The sequence below is a fragment of the Poecilia latipinna genome, unplaced genomic scaffold (genome assembly GCF_001443285.1).
Source record: "Poecilia latipinna isolate Pla-1442-1.1 unplaced genomic scaffold, P_latipinna-1.0 Scaffold276, whole genome shotgun sequence".
NCBI classification, from domain to species: domain Eukaryota; kingdom Metazoa; phylum Chordata; class Actinopteri; order Cyprinodontiformes; family Poeciliidae; genus Poecilia; species Poecilia latipinna.
Window position 1 is genome coordinate 485,233 of NW_015112892.1, and position 21,245 is coordinate 506,477.

Consider the following 21,245-nt stretch of genomic DNA (forward strand, 5'->3'; position numbering starts at 1 on the left):
TTTAATCAGAAATTTAAATTTGTCTAACTTAAAAGTAGTTATTTGACCATGATGTGAGTGAAAATTAAGCAGAAATGTGTGCTTGTTCATCTGAGAACAGTTTTCTTCCATAATGTGAAAAATTTTTGCTTGAAGGCACAGTATTAAATCAAATCGGCTCACAATTCAAGACGAATGAGCTGCCATAATTTAAAAGAACAATCTTCAAACAACCTGTCTCTTATTGTTAAATCATCCTAATGAACTTTAATTACAGAGTTAAAGCAAAAATAAAATTCTAGTTGGCTTTAGTTGCATTTTCAAGGCAGCAGGTGAACCTTCATTTTCAAGTTAAACCACCTTCAAATGTTTTGCAGTGTGGATGACCCTGCCAGGAGCATAAAGTCCCTGATAAGTTGGTTCCTGCAGTGGCGGTTCTAAACCAAATTTACCAGAGGCAGGCGGGGTGGGGTCTGTGTTTTTTAATTATGTTTTGTTTGTTTGTTTTTTGTTTTTTTATGGGAGCACAGAATGAAATAATAATCGTTTTAAAAAAACGTCATTTAATATATTAAGTGAGCCAAAGAGTCACTTGCAGCTCCTCAGCTACCGGTTGCAGAGCCCTGATCTAAATAATAATAATAATAATAATTAATAAACAAAATCAGTAATTCTAACTAAAGCTAAAAGTGCAACTAAGTTGTCTAAAGGACTAGTTAGTGTTTCTCTGCCATAAGAAGTTGAGTTAGCATCTCTTCTGTACAATGGCACTGCCCCCTGTTGGCCAATAGCTAGAACCGCCCATGGATGGTATTTCTATTCTCGCCAATCGTCTGACAGCGGGATGTCGCTGAGTTTACAGAGGAAACGGTTCATGTTGTTAGCAGGTTTTCCCTTTCCCAGCTGATTACGGTATGTTTAGAAGCCTTGGAATGCTTGTGATCTAGGGTTTGTGGGTTAGGTATTAAGTAACGGAAACACTTTTTTCATATCCCACGAGTCACGTGATCAACAACCGGATGTTGCCACTGGGCAACCCACGAAGAAGAAGGTGACAGGAAATAATTTTAGGATGATGCTTGAACAAACTTCACATGTGATTTCATTGATGTTTCCTGGAATTGGAAAAGCCACAAAATTGGGAATTTTCTCCTTTTGCCATTAGTGGACCATAGACAAAGTTTTGTACACATTTCTAATGGAAACGCAGCTACTGTCATGTGCTATCTGAAAACCTGAATGCAAGTCCCCCATTTGGTATTTAATACTAAACAATATATCATCAGCGTACAGTGGGTTAAAATTTATTCAAATAAACAGGAAGAAATTATTCCAACTTTAAACCAAATGGATTAAGCCCACAAAGAATAGTGGATAATTTACATTCTTATGAAATTAATTCAAGTTGGGGGGGAAAAAAAGACTTTTGTATAATCATTCAGTATGTTATGTAAAAAAAGAATTGGTCAAAATCACTGACCTCTTAAGTGATTTTGCAAAAAATCAAGACCAATCAGTGGGCATTTACTGAAGAATAAATTCAAACACTGTTATCCCCCCCCCCACCCCCACCATTTCCAACAGCAGCTAATGATCTTCATCTGCGAATAAAAAATATATAAAGAGTCTGGATGCTTGACTTTTATTATGCTGGCAAATTGGCAGCTTCTCTATCTAGAGGATAAACTCTTATCTTTGTCTCTGACCATGGAAGAGATATGCATAATAGATCGATCAAGTGAGCGCTGAGCCCAACAAGACGGTTGCAATTGTTTTACACTTCTGCACACAGCAGAAAATGTTGGGTTGTAATGTCGGAGTCAAAGATAAAAGTGTTACTTTGCAAAGTAAAGTTCCAGAAAAGTGCACAAAAGAAATAAAGAACAAGCAAAATCAGAATCATTCATACATGGTCTGTATTTACTGGCTGGTTGAGGGATTACATGGATTCCTTCTGACCTGGAAATGCCTCAGGGTTCGCCCAGGACGAGCTGAGTGGAGTTACTTCACAGAAATGTTTTCTGCTTCCTTTGCAACCTAATCTCACTTTTTTAATCTTCTTTGAAAAGATGAGCAGCTTTACTTTGAATCGGCTGCAGATGACTGGTCTATGTGCTAATACAAATATAAAAAATATATATTTTTATATATTGTAAAAAAGTTGTTAAAGATATGATATGCTTCTGTGATCCTTATTAAATTAATAGAGGTGTTGATAATTACATCGTGCTACCTTAATGTTCTGTGAAGTGATAAAACCCAATGATATTAACATCTTCAAAGTCTGAAATCCAAAAGAGGAGGATCAAGTCATCTGCCATCGACTCGTCGTAATTCAGTCAGTACAGCAGAGGTTTTCATGAATGCATTATTTATTTTAATTTATGAGCAAATACATAAATGGTAAAGTAGATGTAATCAAAAGTGCATATGAGGAAAAAATCTTGTATATTCCTAAATTGGAATCCCCAAGGGAATATGTAAAAACGACAATAATTCCTAGGATGGACCCATGAGGGACACCGTAGTTATATGTAGCTGCTGCTGCTGCTGAAAAATAAACATGCTGAATGAGATGTCAGCCAAAAGTCAAAATTAGCAGTCCCAGGGAAAACTAAGTGGCATTTAGTTTTATATTCTAAGTATTTTAATGATTTTTGGCCAACCTAAATATCAGGTTGTTGTAAAACTCGTCCACGTCCTAAATATTCAACTGTAGCTCCTTTTGTATGAATTACTGCATCCATGCAGCGTGGAACGGAGGCGGTGAAACCGAGCTGCTGCTGAAGAGAGAAGAAAACTCATCTGCATTGTTGTCTCTAGAGGAGTCCTTCATCTTCCTCTTGATAATAGATTCTCTACCGTGGTCATTAACTCTGGACTTTTGGCTCTGCCATCAAGGCGCCACGTTCTGCTGGAAAATAACAACAGCATCTCCATAAAGTTTGTCAGTAGAAGGGAGCATGAAGTGCTCTAAAATGAACAAGAAGATGGCTGCAATGATTTTAAAACATAACATCACACTTGGACCTCAAGCAGTTTGGATTCTGTCCCTCTTCGCTATGCAAAAACACAAAATCTTACCAAGTATGTGTGGTCTGCGTTCTAGTGCAAATATCTTAGTGCACTTTAAATAAGACAAAAATGTAACTAAAGTAACTTTTCAGCAAGCTATTGCTAAAGAACAAATAACGACTTTTTAAAAAGTTGATAAGTCCTTAATGTTGTTGAAAAAGAAATAGTTCCACTGGTAGATTATTTCACTTAAACCACCATTTTGCCCATGGTATAAGGGAAACTAATACTTTTTAATTCATATTAAGGAATTATCAACTTAAAACAAGCTCATATTTCTTGCTAAAAAGTTACTTTTAAGTTAGTTTTCTCTTATCTCAGGTTACAAAGATGTCTACATTAGAAACCAGTAAGGTTTGGTGGTTTTGGTAAGGTTTGGTGTTTTTGCAGCGCACTCTTCCTCCAGACTTTGGGATCTTGATTTCAAAGTGAAATGAAAACTTCACTTTCATTTGAAACAAAAAGGACTTTGGACCACGGAGCAGCAGTTCAGTCATTTTCTCCCATCGTCCAGGTGAGACATTTCTAATGTCACTACTTGAGTGACTTAACACAATAACTATTACAGTTACAATGAATGAAGTCATTTTAGTGAAACCACAGCTCCTCTGTTGTCTTTTTTGAATTAGAAAGTTTGAACACATGCTAAAGGATAGCATGTGTTCGGCCAAGACGTTGTGCTGCACAGGCCTTTTGCTGTGTAACTCTATCACAATAAAAGTGCAGCAGAGAAGGCAGGAAACTTAATGCTTAATTAGTTTCAAATTAACCATTTAAAATTAAGTTTAAAAAATGTTCCCTAGTAGATAATTAACAACTTAGAGTATTTAGGAAAGATTTACTGAGTATATTATTATTGTTGTTCCAACACAAAAATCTCAGGTACACAAAATTGTTGGAATGTAAATTGTTTTATTTAATTTAGATTTTATTTTATTTTAGATCTGCATGAGTTAGTTTTGGTTGTAATGTTTTAATTCCATCACGGTTCAGGGAGAAATTAATATTATTTTAATCTCTGATGCATTAATTTGATGACTGTCACATGGCAGATGACAGATATTAGCAGGATATTATATCCTGCTAATATTTTTTTTTAGGTTTCTGGAAGAAACTTTTATTATTCTGGACAAATAAATTTGGTTCTCATAAAGTATAAAACATTTTTGTTTATCTAGCTAGTCCATAAGGTAATGTGCTACTGGACTCAATCTAGACTAAATTTAGAGCAAATAAAGAAATAAAAATCGGACGTCATCTAATCAACGCAATCAGCAGAGTTAAAGTGGGCCTCTGCTGCCATCCTGTGACAAAAGAGTATACTGTTCTCAGACAGGCTGGATGAAAGACTTGTTTCCTTTTTTCTTTCATCCCCTGATCTTAAACAGGATGCTTCTTTTGAAAACCCCTCTAATGTGGCTGATTAATCTAATCTCACTAGTTGAAAAGCTATTGTGGATAGAAGACAGGGGCAAATGCCTCCACAGCAAGCAACTCATTGATAAGTATCACAAAATGTAACAATTAATTTTTGTGTTTTGGGAGGCAAATACTTATTATTATTATTGTTATTATTATTATTATTATTATTATTATTATTATTACACGGAACCAGTTTGGTTTGGATAAGTGTTCTTCATTAATAAAATAACTCAATAATTTGGACAAAAAAATTATTTTCACATCTCCCAGTATTAATGATGATACTTAGCAATGTTATAATGTTATAGTTATTTATCATGACAAAAAATGCACTGAACCACATTGCATTTTATTTACAACGAAACAAAACAACCACTGATGGAAATAAACAGAATAGTTTTTCGCTTTATGCTGACTATCAACATTATTTAAGTACTTTTCCAAATTCCTAATGCGCGCACCTTGTGGCACAATTTTTTTTTTATTTTTGTTGCAGGAGTGGCTGGCACAAAGTGGGAATTAAAAGTATTTCAGACTTGTCTCTCAGCTGGCTGGCTATGATCGTCTCATGCTCTCTCAAAGACAGACTCGGTCAGACCTTTTCAAAATGTGCAGGTGGCCTCTTGGGGCGCGCCAGAGCTTTTCAGGGAGGGCGCAAGATGAGGGGGGTGGGGGGAAAGTAGCTTCGGACATTTAGCCAACTTCACCCAAACCCGTTCATTCATCCAGCCACCGGGGGGCGCTCTAGCTGTACATGGCGGTTGGCCTTTTACGTTCCAAAATTGGATGAAAACTTGATATGGAGTTACAAAATGTAGCGGTAAGTTGCTTGATATTCCGGTTGTTTGGATCCTGTTTTCAAGAGTTGTTCATTTTAACGCTATAGGAAGTGTTGTTTGGTTCTGTTTTCTGTTTTACCACTTCCACGTTCACAGAAATGCACTCCGTAGTGAAGTTTGGTTATTTTTGCTAAGTTTGTATTTGAGTTCCTGAAATACGACTGCTGATTATTTTTTGGTTAATGTTTTAAGGATCTTTAGCTATTTAGCTAAACTGCCATTGACCCATTTATTTATTTTTCTGTTTTTTTATTTCTTTGTTTTTACATCTTTTGTAATGCTGGGGTGGGAGATTGTTTCTGTCAGTCTATATTATTATTTGATGTCCATTTATTAACTTATTTATTGCAATCTAAATAAAGTTGATTGTATTGCCTGTTCATTCACCACAAGCTCCTATAACAAATCTAAAACATCAGCAAATCATGTATGAATGGAATATCAAATATAAGAGCAGCACAAAGTTTACAGAAATAATAGCAGTAATGTAGTTAGGAGGGGCACAGTTGTTGATTTGCTCCTTAAAGGGGGGCTAGTTCTCCTAAATTTTGAATACCACTGGAGAGAACACCAGACTCAAATGTAGCCTGGTTGAAAAATACTGGAACATTTTACTTTGTATTAGTGCGTTTTGTATTGGATGTTGTGTTGTGTTTGGCTGAAAATTTTATTTAGTTCGCTTGTATTACTTGTTATCATTGTTAGTCGTTGTCATGTTGTTATTTACTTTGAGACCTTTTACTGGGATTTTTTTCTTTTTTCTTTTTTGTGGAAAAATTTAAATGCACGTTCAAAGAAACAAACCTGCCCATATTTTATAACAGTTAAAGCTCAAGTGATTTTTTTTTGCTCTTGTATAAAGACATCCTTTCAACTTTTTATTATTCAAATCAGTTCAAATGTGTGTCAGACCAATGAAACACAAAAAGACAACTAAAATGCTATCAGTATGATTCAAGCATCTTCTTGTATGTCTTGTTATTGTGACAGATATGTCACATGACTTGGATATTTTCCATTTTAACTCTTTAGATGGAACACTTTCCTGTAACATGCTCATTGTAAATTTGTTTAAAGTAAGTTAAGCATAATCTAGAATGTGTTATTCAAGTGTTTTAACCTAATAAAATTTGACCGTTAGAAACAAACAAAAAAACCCAACAACAACTACTTTTTATAAATCAGCTGGTACAGTCACAGTAGCTCCATTTGGGAAATTAGTGGTGTATAAAACCCCACACAATGTAACACAACTGCTATGGAAAGTCAAATAGATGCTGCTTTAGGTTGTGAAGGATTAAAATTAAAGAGAAAGTCGAATGAAGAATTTTCATTCAGAGCACCAAAATCGTTTATTACATGTGCATCTTTACGGATTTAAAGAGAAGAAAGCAAAAGTTTTTCACAGATTAAATAAAATCTGAAGATGAACATGTCAAAGAAGAAATAACAAATAGTGTTGTTGATTTGAAGCAGAAATAAAAACACGTCTGTTCATCAAGGCTGCTTAACAAAGACCACCTGGGAGACAATAGTCAGTAAATAAGTTATTTTTCCTCCTGGCGAAACGTAACAAAGGGAACAGCTTGAATTATCACCTAAGTGAACAGACATTAAAAAAAATCATCTGATATGTGTAGAAGTAAAAAAATATTTTTCTTACACACTTTTAATACCAGACAAAGATCAACTGAGTAAACACAAAATGCATATTTTAATTGATTGTTTCATTTATTAGGATAAAGCATTATTAACTGGTTGCACACCTTAAATTGACAATGAGTCTTGTTCATCAGTGTTGAAGAATTTAACCTTTCTTGGCGGGATTGTTTTTTTGTTATTGTTTTTTTTCCCAGACAAGAGGGTTGTCGGACAGTAAAAGTCTATTCAATTTCATGACCCCGCATCTTATTTGGGTTTTAGTACCAACTTCACCATAAAATAATCCTTCTAAGTCAAAGTCTTGTCTTTAAAGAGTAGCACGCTCTAAACTTCATGGGGCTACATTAAAAAATTTATACTTTACTGAGCCGTGGATACCTGCAGGCTCTGCTGTGGAGCTACCATGTCCTCTGATAATGCTGCTTTTAGACGGCCTGTCAGTTTGGAACAGCCATGTCTTACTGGGTTTACAGTTGTGTCATATTCTTTCCATTTTCAGATAGCAGTCAGACAGACAGACTTCTGAGAGACGCCAAAGCTTAGGATCTTGTTTTATAACCTAAATCTGCTTTAAGCTTCTCCAGACTTCACTTTTCTTATGAACTTCAGATGCCTTCACAGAACACTAGAATTTACACTAGATGATCTCTGTGAAATATTCACCTTGCAATTTTGCACTATTTTGGGTAAGTTTAAAATCATGACTAAACTGAAAAAAATCTCAAAAAGTGTATATATATATATATATATATATTTTTTTTTTTTTAATTATTTAGCAAAGCACTTGTTTCTGTTTAAGATTTTGCAGATGCATTAATTGATTTTGCACCATTGACGGTCCCCTATTTTCATCTGACAATAGTTTTGTTAAGTCTAATTTTCAATGAGGGTGGACTGGGACCTAACACCAAATCCTTTTAAATTGACAATTGACACTTAGAAATTAAAGTCTTAAAGGGAGGTATTATGTAAAATCAACATTTTGAGCTTTATATCATGTTATATTGTTATTCCCTCATCAAAAAAAAAAAAACATACCTGGAGTGTTGCTTATAATAAATGCATGTTTGAGAAATCCTTAAATCTCTTGCGGCAGCCAATAAGGGGTGCCAAAACGATTGGTTCCACAAATCCCAAATCCCCACCTATTTCCCTCCCCTGCACCTCCCCCATTCAGCTCCTCCAGACTAGCGGCAGCAGCAAGTAGCAAACACCTGATTGAACTGCTCAGCTGCTGAGTTCATCATACAAGCTACATCTCAGTCCAACACTCCTAAGAACAGTTGTAAAGGGCATAATGAGAAGCATTGCTGTGTCGACTTCCTGAAGGCGGAGTTTCAGAAAGAGTGGGAGCTTCTTAAGGAGACAGAGGCCCAATTTCAAGGAGTCAAATTGCGAAGCCAAATTTGTGCTCATATATACAGATTGTTCATAACAACTAAAGCTAACATAGTGATTGTTCTATGCAATGGCTGGAAAATACATGCTTTAGTGTCCATCTGTGCACTTGATGGTAAGTAATAATAAATCAAGATAAATGAGTGAATGAAATATTAAGGTCATCACTGCTTATAGAAAATAATTGCTGCTAGCTTAAATTAGCGACTAGTGTTTTGTTCTGCATCTTGGAGGGAATCAGGTTCTTCTCTGGAAAAATGTCCAGAGCTCAGCTTAAGGAGCATTACTCACTTCTGCCACCTACTGATCCCTGGCTGGTACTGCTGCCACAGGTGGAACTTGCCTTCCAGATCAGCTGATTCGTCCTGTTCTTGCTTTTACTCTGACTTGAGTCGATTTTTTTAATTATAAATTTTGGTTTCTACTTGAGCTAAAGTATATTAAATTGATTACAGTTGAGTAAATTGTTTTCCCCACTATGCTGCCCACCCACATTCATGAATAATTTTACATTTTTCTTGACATTTAATTGATTTAATTTTTTATGTTATTATTTTGATCTTACCAGTCTGGTAATAGAATTGATTCTTAATATTTTATGAAAATTTTAACTTTTTTTTTAAACAATACAGTTCAAGTAACGAACTGGAGCCAAGATGCGCTGTTCATTACTTTTGTTTATAACAACAGCTGATGAAATTCTCAACATTTTGACTTTGATTTCAACATTTAGTATTTATCATTAAAGCAGGAAAAATAAATAAATAAATTGTCAGCATTACCTGCTTTTAAAAAAATTACATGATATTCTCTTGTAGATGTTTTGACCTTGGATGTGTTCTGTCTTGGAGATGTTGATACAAAAAAAATTACCAATACGATGAAAGTAAAACAAAACTTCGCTATTATTTTATCTTTCCTAATAAATTTTATAAAGCCTGAATGAGTGCTGATTTTTATTTACAAGTCATTTGAATATATTCTGAACAACTAGATTTTCTTTTTTTTTGTTGTTATTTTTTTGGTTTTGTGTCGTATCGTAATTGCATGGACCTGGCATGGGACTTGCTTCACTTCTGTTCATATAATAAAATACTTTCCTTTAATCTTAATTATAAACCATATATATAACATATTTACCAAGAGTGTAGCAACAATGACTCCAAAGAACTGCAGGCCTCACTGCAGTTCTCACTGAGTAGTGTCCATTCTTTGACCGTATAGACGGGAGAAAAATGGTTGCAAGATGAAAACCGCTGCTGAGCAAAAACAACAGTAAAACGCGTCTTATTTTTTCCAGGACACATCTTGATGATTCCCAAGACTTTTTGGGAAAGCATTCTGTAGACTGATAAGACTAAAACTGAACTCTTTTGGAAGGTGCGTGTCCTACAAGCTCCGGGGTAGAAGTAGCACCTCATTTCAGAAAAAGCTACATCGTACTCACAGTAAAAGTGACGGTCTGGGGATGTTTTCCTGCTTTAGGAACCGAAAGATTTGCTGTGATAAATGGATCCATGGATTCTGCTGTCTACCAAAAAAATCCTGAAGGAGAATGTTGGGCCATCTGTTCGTGACCTCAAGCTGAAACCAACTTGGGTTCTGCAGCAGGACAATGATCCAAAACACACCAGGAAGTCCACCTCTGAATGACTGGAGAAAAATAAAATAAAGATTTTGGACTGGCCTAGTCACCTTTAAAAATGCAGTTCATGCCCGAAAACCCTCCGATGTGATTGAATTCCACAATTCTGGAAAGTGGGCCAACAGTTGTCACAAACATTTTATTGCAGTTGTTAAAGAACCTTGAAATAAGTTAAAGCAACATTTAATAAAGTATTTTTTTGAATTTGAATTTAAATTTGAATTAAATTTGTTACTGCTAAAGGTGGCCCAGTCAGTTATTAGGTTCAGGTGGCAGTTACTTTTTCATACAAGGCCATTGATTTAGATTTCTTTTTCTTCCTTAATGACAAACATCTTCATTTAAAAACTGCATTTTGTGTTTGCCAGTGTTGTCTTTGACTAATATTTAATAGTTTCAATTATTCTGAAACACTGAGATGTGACAAACATCTGAAAAATAAGGAAATTAGGAAGGGGTCAAAGACTTTTTCACACCACAGTACATACACATATTCTTTTTTAAACATCACAAATTTGAAGACAAAATAAACGAAAATAAAAATTAATGAAAGCAGTTATTAATTTTTATGTATATATACAATTCTCAGTTTCACGTATTATGTTTTTTTTATTCAACTGATTTTCAAGCATGATTATAATTATATGGACCTAGAAAGTCCTATCTCACTTCACTTAACACCACATTTTATTTTTATTTAACATTTTCAATAAAAAGAACAGTAGAATATATTCCACAACAATGTTATTATCATCATTATTTCTTCATTTCTATTATTTGTAGAGTCTTCCTCAGTTCGTGTGTGTGAGCGCTGTAACGCTGGCCAGCTCAGAATTTATTCGTCATTGGTACATCCGGGTCCTCATTTTTTTTTTTTGATTGACAGTTGCCATGGCAACAAGCTAGAGCATCGCCATTTTGTCAGGAGGCTTTTTTCCCCCCCCAGCTCAGTCTTTTTCAAATGTTCTCCCTTCCCGCCGGAATAATGCTGTCAGTGGATATATGTTTCAAGTTTTCGGATTTCGAAACGCGTTTACTGAAACGGATTAAGAAGATCGAGAGGCCGACGTTTTAACAGAGTTGGGAATAATTAGGCGGCGCCGCTCTAACTCAGTTGTCCGTGTCTCTGGTCCACCGGGCCGGTTCACTGCGCAGGTTTGGACCGCGCGCCATTTTGTGAAAATTGACACAAAATTCCTGACCAAAAATTATAAGAGGACGCTGCTTCTGTTTGGTGACTAGGATGCTCTGGATGTAACCGCGTTGTCGCGCCCGTCGAAGAGACCGACGCATTGGCTGCAAAGACGGCGTTAAATCAGAATTTGGCGTAACGTTTATTTAGCGGCAGCTACAGTCGTTAGCTTCAGGCTAGTAGTCAGGGCAAGCGGCTAACGTTAGCTGCGTTCATTTTGTCAGCTAGCGCTAGTTAGCATGTTGCTTGTCATCAGCTGATAAAAACATTTGATAAATTTGCTTCGATCGTGGATGTTGGTCATCAAAGCCTTGGACATGAAGCGCTCACAGGATATGACTGACGAGGTTTTTTAAGAGTTTTTTTGCCGGCCAGAGGACGGGGGATTGGATTTACTCGCTAACCCGTACAGGGAGGGGAGAATCTCGAACTGGATAAGTTTCCTCATCATACAGTTTATTGGACTTTAAATGAAGATCGTGCCATCAGAGGTGAGCAATTCCAAGCTGTCCTGTTGCATATTTATCGTTCATTTATTGCCTTTTCTCTGATGTGTGTGCTGTGTGAATGGTTAACAATGATGGACGCGGTAGTGAAGTTGAAAATGGTAGCTTTTTTGGTGTGGCGGCTAGCTAACAATTCGCGAATCCGGTTCTGGTTAACGTTTGTTTTCAGTCAGTAGGTCAAGGGATGGATTGTAATGTCGGACGGGAGGAGCATCCCAGCTGACTGTGAGTTATATGTCTGAGTTTGGACGGAGTGTCATGCTGGCACAGTTACTGCTAGCCCTGCTATATTAGACCTTGTCATTGTATGATTGAAGCTCTGTTAGCTTACCTCACACGATTTGATCTGCTGTCAGTGCTCAACTTTGGTGATATCGGGAGGTATGTTTCGGGTTTAACCGTTCTAATTGAGCTAACCCGGCTAATGGTCAGCGTTGACTTGTTGACGAACCAGCTGAATGGGCCCCACAGCCCGCTGGCTTGAACACAGCGTCACCAGCTAACGTCGGGTTGGTGAGCAGATATGCTCGTCTGTCCCGCAGTTTTCAGGGTAACGACGACAACGTTAGCTAGTTGGTCTGCTAACGGTAACGTGAGCCCGAATCCGTTTGTCATCTATTTGAGGATTTCGAGTCTCCCACGAACGATATGTAGCAAGAGAGGTGGGGAAATTAACTCTGAATATGCATCCTAAATTCTAACCATGACGAGATCTACCCAATCTTCTGTAAGTATAGAGCCATTCGGGATGCGTCTATTTACATTGGGGCTTTCTTTTTCTTTTCCTTTTTTTAATTGTTAGGATGAGTTCTGTTTGATTCAGCTTTGGAATGGATCTATCGGTTGGGCGTGAGAAGATGACACACAGGCTCGTTGCTGGGATCTCTATCCATCTCTTTATGGCATAATTCGGCTTCTAATATCGAGCTAACCATCGTTATATTTACACATAAATAGGCCCGCGGATGCCGTAATGACTAGAGCCAGGAAAGGAACTGTTCATATGTTAGTACTGAACATTAAGGATCTAGCAGACGTTTAGAAGAAACTTAAAAAAAAAAGCTACAAGTGTGCTGACAAAAAGGGCTTTTCTTTGCCATTACTGTTTCAATTCTCTAACCTGGACTTTTATTATACATTTTTTTATTATAAAATGAAACCCATAGTTGTCTTAGTTTAATGCTAGCTGATGTGTTTATAAAATAAAATATAAACCAAAGTTTATATATTTCAGTTCTTGGTAAATTTGCAAAGACCTATATTGTAAATATAGCTGCTCCACCGGGGTTATGGCTAACAACTGCCTATTTTAAGATGATTTCATGTCATAAATAGCAGATTTTAAATAGCATATGAACTGAGAGGAGAGCAACCTTCTTTTAGGCCCTCAGCAGTAATAATTTCTATTCCACTGTTCAGGGCTCTGAGCTTCTCTAAACTAATTTATTCTTCAGCATTTATTTATCTATTTTACAACAGCTTCATGCCCTTTTTTAAAAATTATTATTAATTACATACATTTCTCTTTGAACCACATGAAACTCACTTTTTCAATTTTATATATATGTTTTTTAAAAATAAGGAATTGTATCTTCAGCAGTCGAACTCCCACAGAATCCTGTCACCCGGCGCACTTAAAAAAGTTTTCGGGGTGTCCTCTTCGTCTGTCCGTTTCTCACCTTTTTCTCAGCTAAAGTTCTAGCTTCAGCGCAATTAGATGAAACATGAACAGTAAATATTTGTAATATTTGTGTTTTTATCCTTTATAGTGGGTTGTGGTTTGCTGCTGGACTCTCCTCCCAGGATGATATGAAATTTTACAGAAGATGCATCCAGGTTAGCTGATGTATGGTAAACCTTAAACCCATTGGTGGGGGCATAGGTTACATTTCATTTCTTTCTTCTCCCCTTGTGCGGCTGCTTTAAATTTGGCATCTGATCCAACATTTTAGTACAATTTTAAATCAGAGAAAAAAAATCTACATACATACATATATATATATATATATATATATATATATATATATATGTGTGTGTGTGTATAACAGTTAAAGAACAGTGCTCGAAGAGGTTAATTTGTTTTTAAGAAGCAGAATAATAATTGAAGATGACGTCCTCGTAAAATATCCCTGTTTTTATTTTTCTTAAACTGCCTATGTTTATCTAGTAAATTTTTAAGAGTTAACATAAATGTATTTTCTAGTTTGTAAATGTAAATATGACAATACAATGGATAGGAAAGGAGGAATAAAAAAAGGTATGTGCTAGTTCTCAGATGCGTTGCTGATCTGTGGTCTATCATCTTACAGTTCCTCTTCTTTCTGCCAGTGGATGTGTGGATTTTTTTATTTTTTTTATTTTTTATGCTTTTCCATAGCTGGGTCAGCTTTCTAACGCTCTTAGATGGAGTGCAGGTTTTGGGCTGTGCAGCTATTTTGCTGTCAGGCTCTTGTGTTGAAAGCAACGTCTAAGTGTGCCAAAGTTCAATTTTATTTCTTGTTTATTTCTTGTTTTCTCATTGGAAAATGGGAGCAGCTCTGCCCTGGCAACAAAAGTAGGCTATTTGCATACTGCGTTGTGATTGGTCTGTGCATTGATGGGCTTGCCAAATCACGCTGTATCTCTGTGGTGATAGGCTATGCTAATTAGGTGCTGTTGCTGGGATTCTGAATAGTGGTTACTGTGTAGCACTGGTGAATTGTGTTGTCTGGAGAGAGATGCTGATAGCTGAACATGCTATTTAATAATTTTTTGATTCCTTCTGGCTTAAAATGAAGGATGATTCACTGTACAGTGTGGAGATGCTGTGTTTTCACCCCTTCTCACTGCTAAACCTGCTGTTTTTCTCCCTTTTCCTCACAAAGGTTGATTTATTGCTGTTGTATTTTACATTTGTCTTATACTGGAATGCTTTTTTTCTTTTTAAAAAAGTGTTTAATAAATCATTGCTATTTATTAAATTGACAATTATCTTAACAATTTACTGATCTTTTGTTATTCTTCACATCTTTTAATGTGTATTTCTTATGTCTGGGCTTTATAAATTTAACAATATGTAAATGTTGCTCTTTACTGCATTTTGTAAATGTCTTTTATACATAAAGATAAATTTATAAATTTACATTTTTGTTCATATTTGCTCCATTCAGCCAAATAAAGGTTTTGTTTATATTGTGCCCATACAGCAAGATAGAATCTTTTATTTGTAGACAAAAAAAAAATCTGATGCTACCTAAATGATGTGCAATTGATTCCTATGTAAATGAATCTCTTTTAATTGCTTGTGTTTTTAATAAATTCTATGTGTGAATCAATGCAACTTCTAACAGTGTTAATTTCTCCCAGGAGGAGAGACTTAAGCATGCAAACCTTCGTCCGTCCGGCTTGCGCCCTCTTTTTCTTTACACACTGCTGGTCTTCAGATGGCTGCTCCAATGCCCCATACGCACCAGCAGTACAGTGACCGCCACCAGCCAAGCACTGACCAATCTGTTACGGTCTTACCGTACAGCGACCAGACACCACAGCTCACTGCCAATCAGGTATCCTAACCCCATCCTGCTGCACCCCTTGGATTTAAAACACTTAGTAGAACCGTCATACTTACTGTAACGTGCAACACTGCTTCCCTCTTTTTTCCCTCTGTCACTAGGCAAAAGTACCAGCTTGTCAAATAATGTCCCCTTCAATTTGATCATGTTGTGCTGAATTACTCATTTTAAAATTCAATGATATGTACAGTTAATAATTGTGATGTTATCTTATATATATATATATATATATATAATGGGTTGTGTTTTTTTTTATCAATTAATTTATTTTTTTTTTTACTTTTGACACTCCAGAGGCACATGCCCCAGCGCTTTCGTGACCCAACTTCAGCTCCCCTGAGGAAGCTCTCCATTGACCTTATCAAAACATACAAACACATCAATGAGGTTAGTATGCTTATTTTTGTTTCACTCCATCCAGTTCTGTTAGATTTTACCATCTAAACGTGTAAGCAGTTTGACATGGTCATGCAAGCCGACAGAATTTCTAAATGTAATTTGCACGCCCAAAATAGACTGATTAATAAAGCAAAATGCCAGATGAAACAATGTTGTAACTAAACTTTTAAAAGCTAAATCGTAGTCAGTTGTCATATTTGCTCTGTGTGTGATTTTTATGTGGGTTCATCTGTGAATTTTCAGGTGTATTATGCAAAAAAGAAGAGACGGCACCAACAGGGTCAGGGTGAAGACTCCAGTCACAAAAAGGAGAGGAAAGTCTTTAATGATGGCTATGACGACGATAACTACGACTACATCGTCAAGAATGGGGAGAAGTGGATGGACCGTTATGAGATTGATTCCTTGATAGGAAAGGGGTCATTCGGACAGGTGAGTTTAAAAGTGATTGTGATTAAAAATAGTTATTTAAAAAAGGTTATTTTTGCCCAGTGTAAAGATTTGGTAAAACATTTCCCCCTCAGGTTGTAAAAGCGTATGACCGAGTAGAGCAAGAATGGGTCGCCATTAAGATCATCAAGAACAAGAAGGCTTTCCTCAACCAAGCCCAAATAGAAGTGCGCCTCCTGGAGCTGATGAACAAACATGACACCGAGATGAAATACTACATCGGTACGTACTCCCAGTCTGGCAAAAACGTGGCTTTCTTTTGCTTTTACTAAAAGAAAAATCAAATAAAATTCTAACTTGTTTTGCCGCAGTTCACCTAAAGCGACACTTCATGTTTCGGAACCACCTCTGCCTCGTGTTCGAGATGCTTTCGTACAACCTCTACGACCTGCTCCGAAACACCAACTTCCGCGGCGTCTCGCTTAACCTCACACGGAAGTTTGCCCAGCAGCTATGCACGGCACTACTCTTCCTGGCCACGCCTGAGCTCAGCATCATCCACTGTGACCTGAAGCCGGAGAACATTCTCCTCTGCAACCCCAAGAGGAGCGCCATCAAAATAGTGGACTTTGGCAGCTCATGCCAACTGGGACAAAGGGTACGAAGCCACAAGTCGTCTTTATCGGCAATTAAGATGAGCGATAAAGCTTCTTGTTTGTTTATTGTGTTTTCTTCTCTGTGTAGATTTACCAATATATCCAGAGTCGCTTCTACCGTTCCCCAGAGGTGCTGCTGGGAATGCCCTACGACCTGGCCATCGACATGTGGTCCTTGGGTTGCATCTTGGTAGAGATGCATACTGGAGAACCTCTCTTTAGTGGAGCCAATGAGGTAAAAGATTACTAGATATGTTCTGCCTCAGGATTTATGATGTATAGCATGATCAATTAATCTTTTTCTTCCCCCACCAGGTTGACCAGATGAACAAAATAGTCGAGGTTCTTGGCATCCCACCTAATCACATAATGGACCTAGCCCCCAAAGCCAGGAAGTTCTTTGAGAAGCTATCAGATGGTACATGGAGTGTTAAGAAGACCAAAGATGGCAAAAGGGTGAAGCCAACTTTCTTCTTATGAACTGAAAACTATTTTAAAAATATTTGCGTTTTAAATTTTCGTCGTTTTTATTAAATTTTTTTCATTTTTCTGCAGTATAAACCTCCAGCTTCGCGGAAGCTCCACTCCATCCTCGGTGTGGAAACAGGGGGTCCAGGTGGCCGGCGGGCGGGGGAGTCCGGCCACGCCGTTGCTGACTACTTGAAGTTCAAGGACCTGATTCTTCGGATGTTGGACTACGACCCCAAGAGTCGCATCCAGCCCTACTACGCCCTGCAGCACAGCTTCTTCAAGAAGACTGCGGACGAGGGGACCAATACGAGCAGTAGCGTGTCTACGAGCCCCGCGTTAGAGCAGTCCCAGTCTTCGGGAACCACCTCCAGCACCTCCTCAAGTTCAGGTAGAGGCCACCGGAAGCAGGGACACGCCCCGATTAGAGATGCACCAATCATTGCCTTTTCTAGCTTTTTACCAGTATTTGCTTTTCTTTGATATTTGACTTCTTAACTCCTTTTTTTTAATTTTTTCTTTTTTTTTTTTTTAAGTAGCACAAAAAAGAATTCAGAAATACTTTGTTGATCCCATAGGGAAATTAAATGCTGTTGTGATTCATATTCACTCAGATTCTTCAGAGTTATTGCTTAGAATGAGATTCATATTTAAGGTTTGCAGCATCGTCCTTCTAGCTACTTGCTGTTTTCTTTATCCAGTATTTTAAAGATATAGCCAGAGAACATGGTTGAGGCTGGTGAAGATGTGCTTGTGACACTTGTTGTTTACACTCAGGAGGATCGTCTGGAACTAGTACCAGTGGCAGAGCGAGATCAGACCCTACCCATCACCACTTGCACAGTGGAGGACACTTTGGCACGACCATGCCTGCCATGGATGGTGACAGCCTCTGTCCACAGGTCAGTTAGTCAGTCGGAAAGATTTTTTTCTTCTTTCAAATGAAGTTTTCTAATCTTGCTATATTGGAATTAGAAGTTTTAATATTGGTATAATAGGTGCCATATTGTAAAATGTTATAATGTTTTGGTTCATTCAAAAGATTTTAACATTTGCTTAAAAAAGCTTTTTCCACTTTACTACAGTTGACAGTTCCAATAAAAAATGATTACCATGTCAAAAATACCCACCATGCACTGCTTCATAAAGTTTTACATGATTCTAAAAACGTTTTGCAGCTTTTAAAATGTAATTATTTTAACGCAACAAATTTGTTAACTGGAAAAACAAATTTCTGCTTCATTGACATCGTAATGCAAAGATGGTAATCTAATAAGGGTGAAACATTGAAATGCATAAAATAATTTTTAAAAAGGCTCCAGGTCATTTCTCATGTAGCCAATTTTATACCTACACATTTCCATTTTGTCACTTTGTACTTCTATTTCTCAATTATTGAAACAAGCCAATGTAAATTAAACCATGTCATATAAATTTATTTTCTTTTGTAGTGAAGTATTTTATTGAATTGTGGCAGGAAACGTCAAAATATGCTTCACTTCTGTTGGATCTTCAAACTTTTTAATCTGAGCCCTTTTCTGTTCTTTTGTGTCTGATTCCAGTTTGGACCGGTTGACTCTTGTGTGTCCCAGATCAAATCAAAAAATTATAGTTTAGGAATTTGGAGTATTTCCTTAGGAGAAATGAAATGACATCAGAATGATAAAGTGCTTCATTAGGACACTCAAAGACATGAAAATGAAGAATAATTGAATTTAATGAATAGAAGAACATCATCACCTTCCTAACTGGAAAGACATTTCTTACCAAAAGTGATTTGGGACATTGTTTTAGGAAGGTGACGATATAGAACATGACCTCATTCAGGGTTTCCCCCAATGTATTATAAGCCTGGTGGGCTGCCAGACTTTACTTGCCACCCCACAAAGCTGCCATGCAAGGACACCTGGGTGGAGTGAGGATTGAACTAGCAACCTGCCGATTACAAGGCAAACTCACACCACAGTCGCCACCATTGTCCCAAAGATGAATCAGGCTAAGTTCATAGTGGGGGCAAAGGGCACCAAATGTGCGCTGCGTCTGCATGGTATTGTTTTTAAATTATGGTTTCTGCTTGTGCACCTCTGAATTTTTGTCACTTTCAAAAAAAAAAATGTTGACACAAAAATACGGCTGGCTGCTGGTGAACTGCCCCTACCACTGGGCTTAGCAGGCTTTCTGGGGGAAACCCTGGACATTATTGGATTTCAGAGTGGGTGAAACTAGGTAGATTCGGGTTGTTCTCTTTAGGTTGTGTGATACTGACTCCTCTCTCTCACCTGCCACTCACAGGCAAGACAGCCTTACCCACCCCCACTGGTGTGGGGAGGCGGCGTCGGACCCGAGTCAGTCACTGGAGAAACCCACCCAGTTCAGGAGACCACCTTCCACGTTCCCCCCCAGCACCCCAAGGCCCTGCACCCCCACTCCCATTTCCACCACCACCACGGGCAGATGATGGCGACGCGTCCGCGCCCGCGCCACTACACCTCCCCGACACACAGCTCTTCGACGCAGGACTCCATGGAGGTGGTGCACGGCCACCTGTCCATGACCTCCCTGTCTTCCTCTGCCTCCTCTTCCTCGACATCGTCCTCTTCCACTGGGAACCATGGGAACCAGGCCTACCAGCTCCGCCACTTGCCCGCCGGAGCCCTTGACTTTGGTCAGAACGGTGGGCTGAGCATGGGGCTAGGTGCCTTCTCGAACCCACGGCAGGAGACTGGAATGGCAGCGCACCCTGCATTCTCCATGGGCACGAACACGGGGCCTGGCCATTACCTAGCGGAAGGCCACCTGGGCATGAGGCAGGGCATGGACCGGGAGGAGTCTCCAATGACTGGAGTATGTGTGCAGCAGAGTTCTATGGCCAGTTCGTGACTGCACTGACAATTTGGCTGTGTGTTTTTTTTTTTCTTTCTTTTCTTTTTTTTATTCTTTCCTTTCCCTCCTCCTTTCCCCCCGTGCGTCATTTTTAAAGGTGGTGTTTTTTACTACAAGGTGTGTTGAGAACAAAAAGCTGCTCACGTCAGAAGGGAGATATCACTGAACCGCTACTACAGAGAAAAAAACAACAAACCCTTTGTTAAAAAGTATATATGTAATTTTTATCTTTTTTTTTGTTTGTTTTGTTTTGTTTTGTTTCCTTTGCAATCATTAGGCACAAAATAATACTGCGGAATAACCATAGTGAGATTGAGACATCCATCTTACCATTTCACCAGTTTCATGTAACCACAAAGTAATCACCATATGGTATTATGTGGCAAAAAAATGTCTTTGTTTTGAAGGAGCATTTCAGGAGCAAAGGTCGGAGCTCGTCTCTCAGCTAGCTTGTTGGTGAAGAAATGCTCTGGCGTCCTTTTTAGGTTCAAACTGTGGAGCGCCTGACATTACTCTTCCACTCGGTCAGTAATTAATTTTGCCCTTTTTTTTTTTTTTTTTTAAAGTGAAATTTCACATAAAAGCTGCTTGTAAGTCCTGTAGCTTGACAACAAGGGGGAAGTGTTTTTGCGGTGATATTTCTTGTTGTTGGTCTTTTTTTTTTTTCCCTGTGTGTGTGTGTGTGTGTGTGTGTGTGTGTGTGTGTGTGTTTGAGACTCTGTTAAAGGGGAGCACATAGCAGTGGAGTCCCTACGCGTGTGCTGGCCTGGTGTGGGGGGAAAAAGGAAGGGATTCCCGCTTGGGGGAGGGAGGAGTGAAGTGGGAGGTCGGATACTGACACCAGCCGGCGTTAAAAAAGGAGGAGGGAAGCACCCCCCCCCCCCCCCCCCCCCCCAACAACAACCACCACCACCCCCAGACCCAGACCCCACCCCACCACCTCAGGCCTAGAGGCCCTGTTGTCCCCAACAAGACGCAACCCGGGGGGCGCGGGGTCCCGACACAGGCGAAGAGCAGCGACGCACAGGAGACGAAAGGATCCGGCCCAGTTAAAGGAAGACAGTCAGTGGCTGGTTCTAGATAACCCTTTGGCCTTATGACTCATGGACTTGGAATGGAAATGGAGCTGGACATTATCATTTGAATTAAGATGGCTTTTCTCTATTTTTTTTTCTCTCTC

The 21,245-nt window shown here is 38.3% G+C and overlaps 1 protein-coding gene across 4 annotated transcripts; it reads left to right on the plus strand.

Annotated features, from left to right (window-relative positions):
- The first annotated feature begins 10,921 nt into the window (after positions 1-10,921).
- On the plus strand, positions 10,922-20,698 carry dyrk1ab (dual-specificity tyrosine-(Y)-phosphorylation regulated kinase 1A, b). Of its 4 annotated transcripts, none has more exons than XM_015033696.1 (12): positions 10,922-11,703; positions 13,488-13,554; positions 15,064-15,260; positions 15,564-15,656; positions 15,912-16,100; positions 16,193-16,340; positions 16,430-16,716; positions 16,803-16,949; positions 17,030-17,170; positions 17,270-17,573; positions 17,960-18,084; positions 19,475-20,698. In XM_015033696.1, the coding sequence occupies exons 3-12, from the start codon at positions 15,141-15,143 to the stop codon at positions 20,060-20,062; spliced, it is 2,142 nt and encodes a 713-aa protein (XP_014889182.1). In that variant the 5' UTR covers positions 10,922-11,703; positions 13,488-13,554; positions 15,064-15,140; the 3' UTR covers positions 20,063-20,698. The 4 variants fall into 4 exon arrangements, with proteins under 4 accessions (XP_014889182.1, XP_014889180.1, XP_014889183.1 ...); XM_015033697.1 differs by lacking the exon at positions 10,922-11,703 and adding an exon at positions 11,719-12,445; XM_015033694.1 differs by lacking the exon at positions 13,488-13,554.
- Positions 20,699-21,245: the final 547 nt, after the last annotated feature.

What these genes read in the sequence shown, in the direction of transcription:
- dyrk1ab (XM_015033696.1), top strand. Translation starts at nt 15,141, where the DNA reads ATGGCTGCTCCAATGCCCCATACGCACCAGCAGTACAGTGACCGCCAC. An exon ending in CATGCCAACTGGGACAAAGG is followed by an intron (nt 16,717 to 16,802) that starts GTACGAAGCCAC and finishes TTCTCTGTGTAG; the next exon opens with ATTTACCAATATATCCAGAG. An exon ending in TCTTTAGTGGAGCCAATGAG is followed by an intron (nt 16,950 to 17,029) that starts GTAAAAGATTAC and finishes TTCCCCCACCAG; the next exon opens with GTTGACCAGATGAACAAAAT.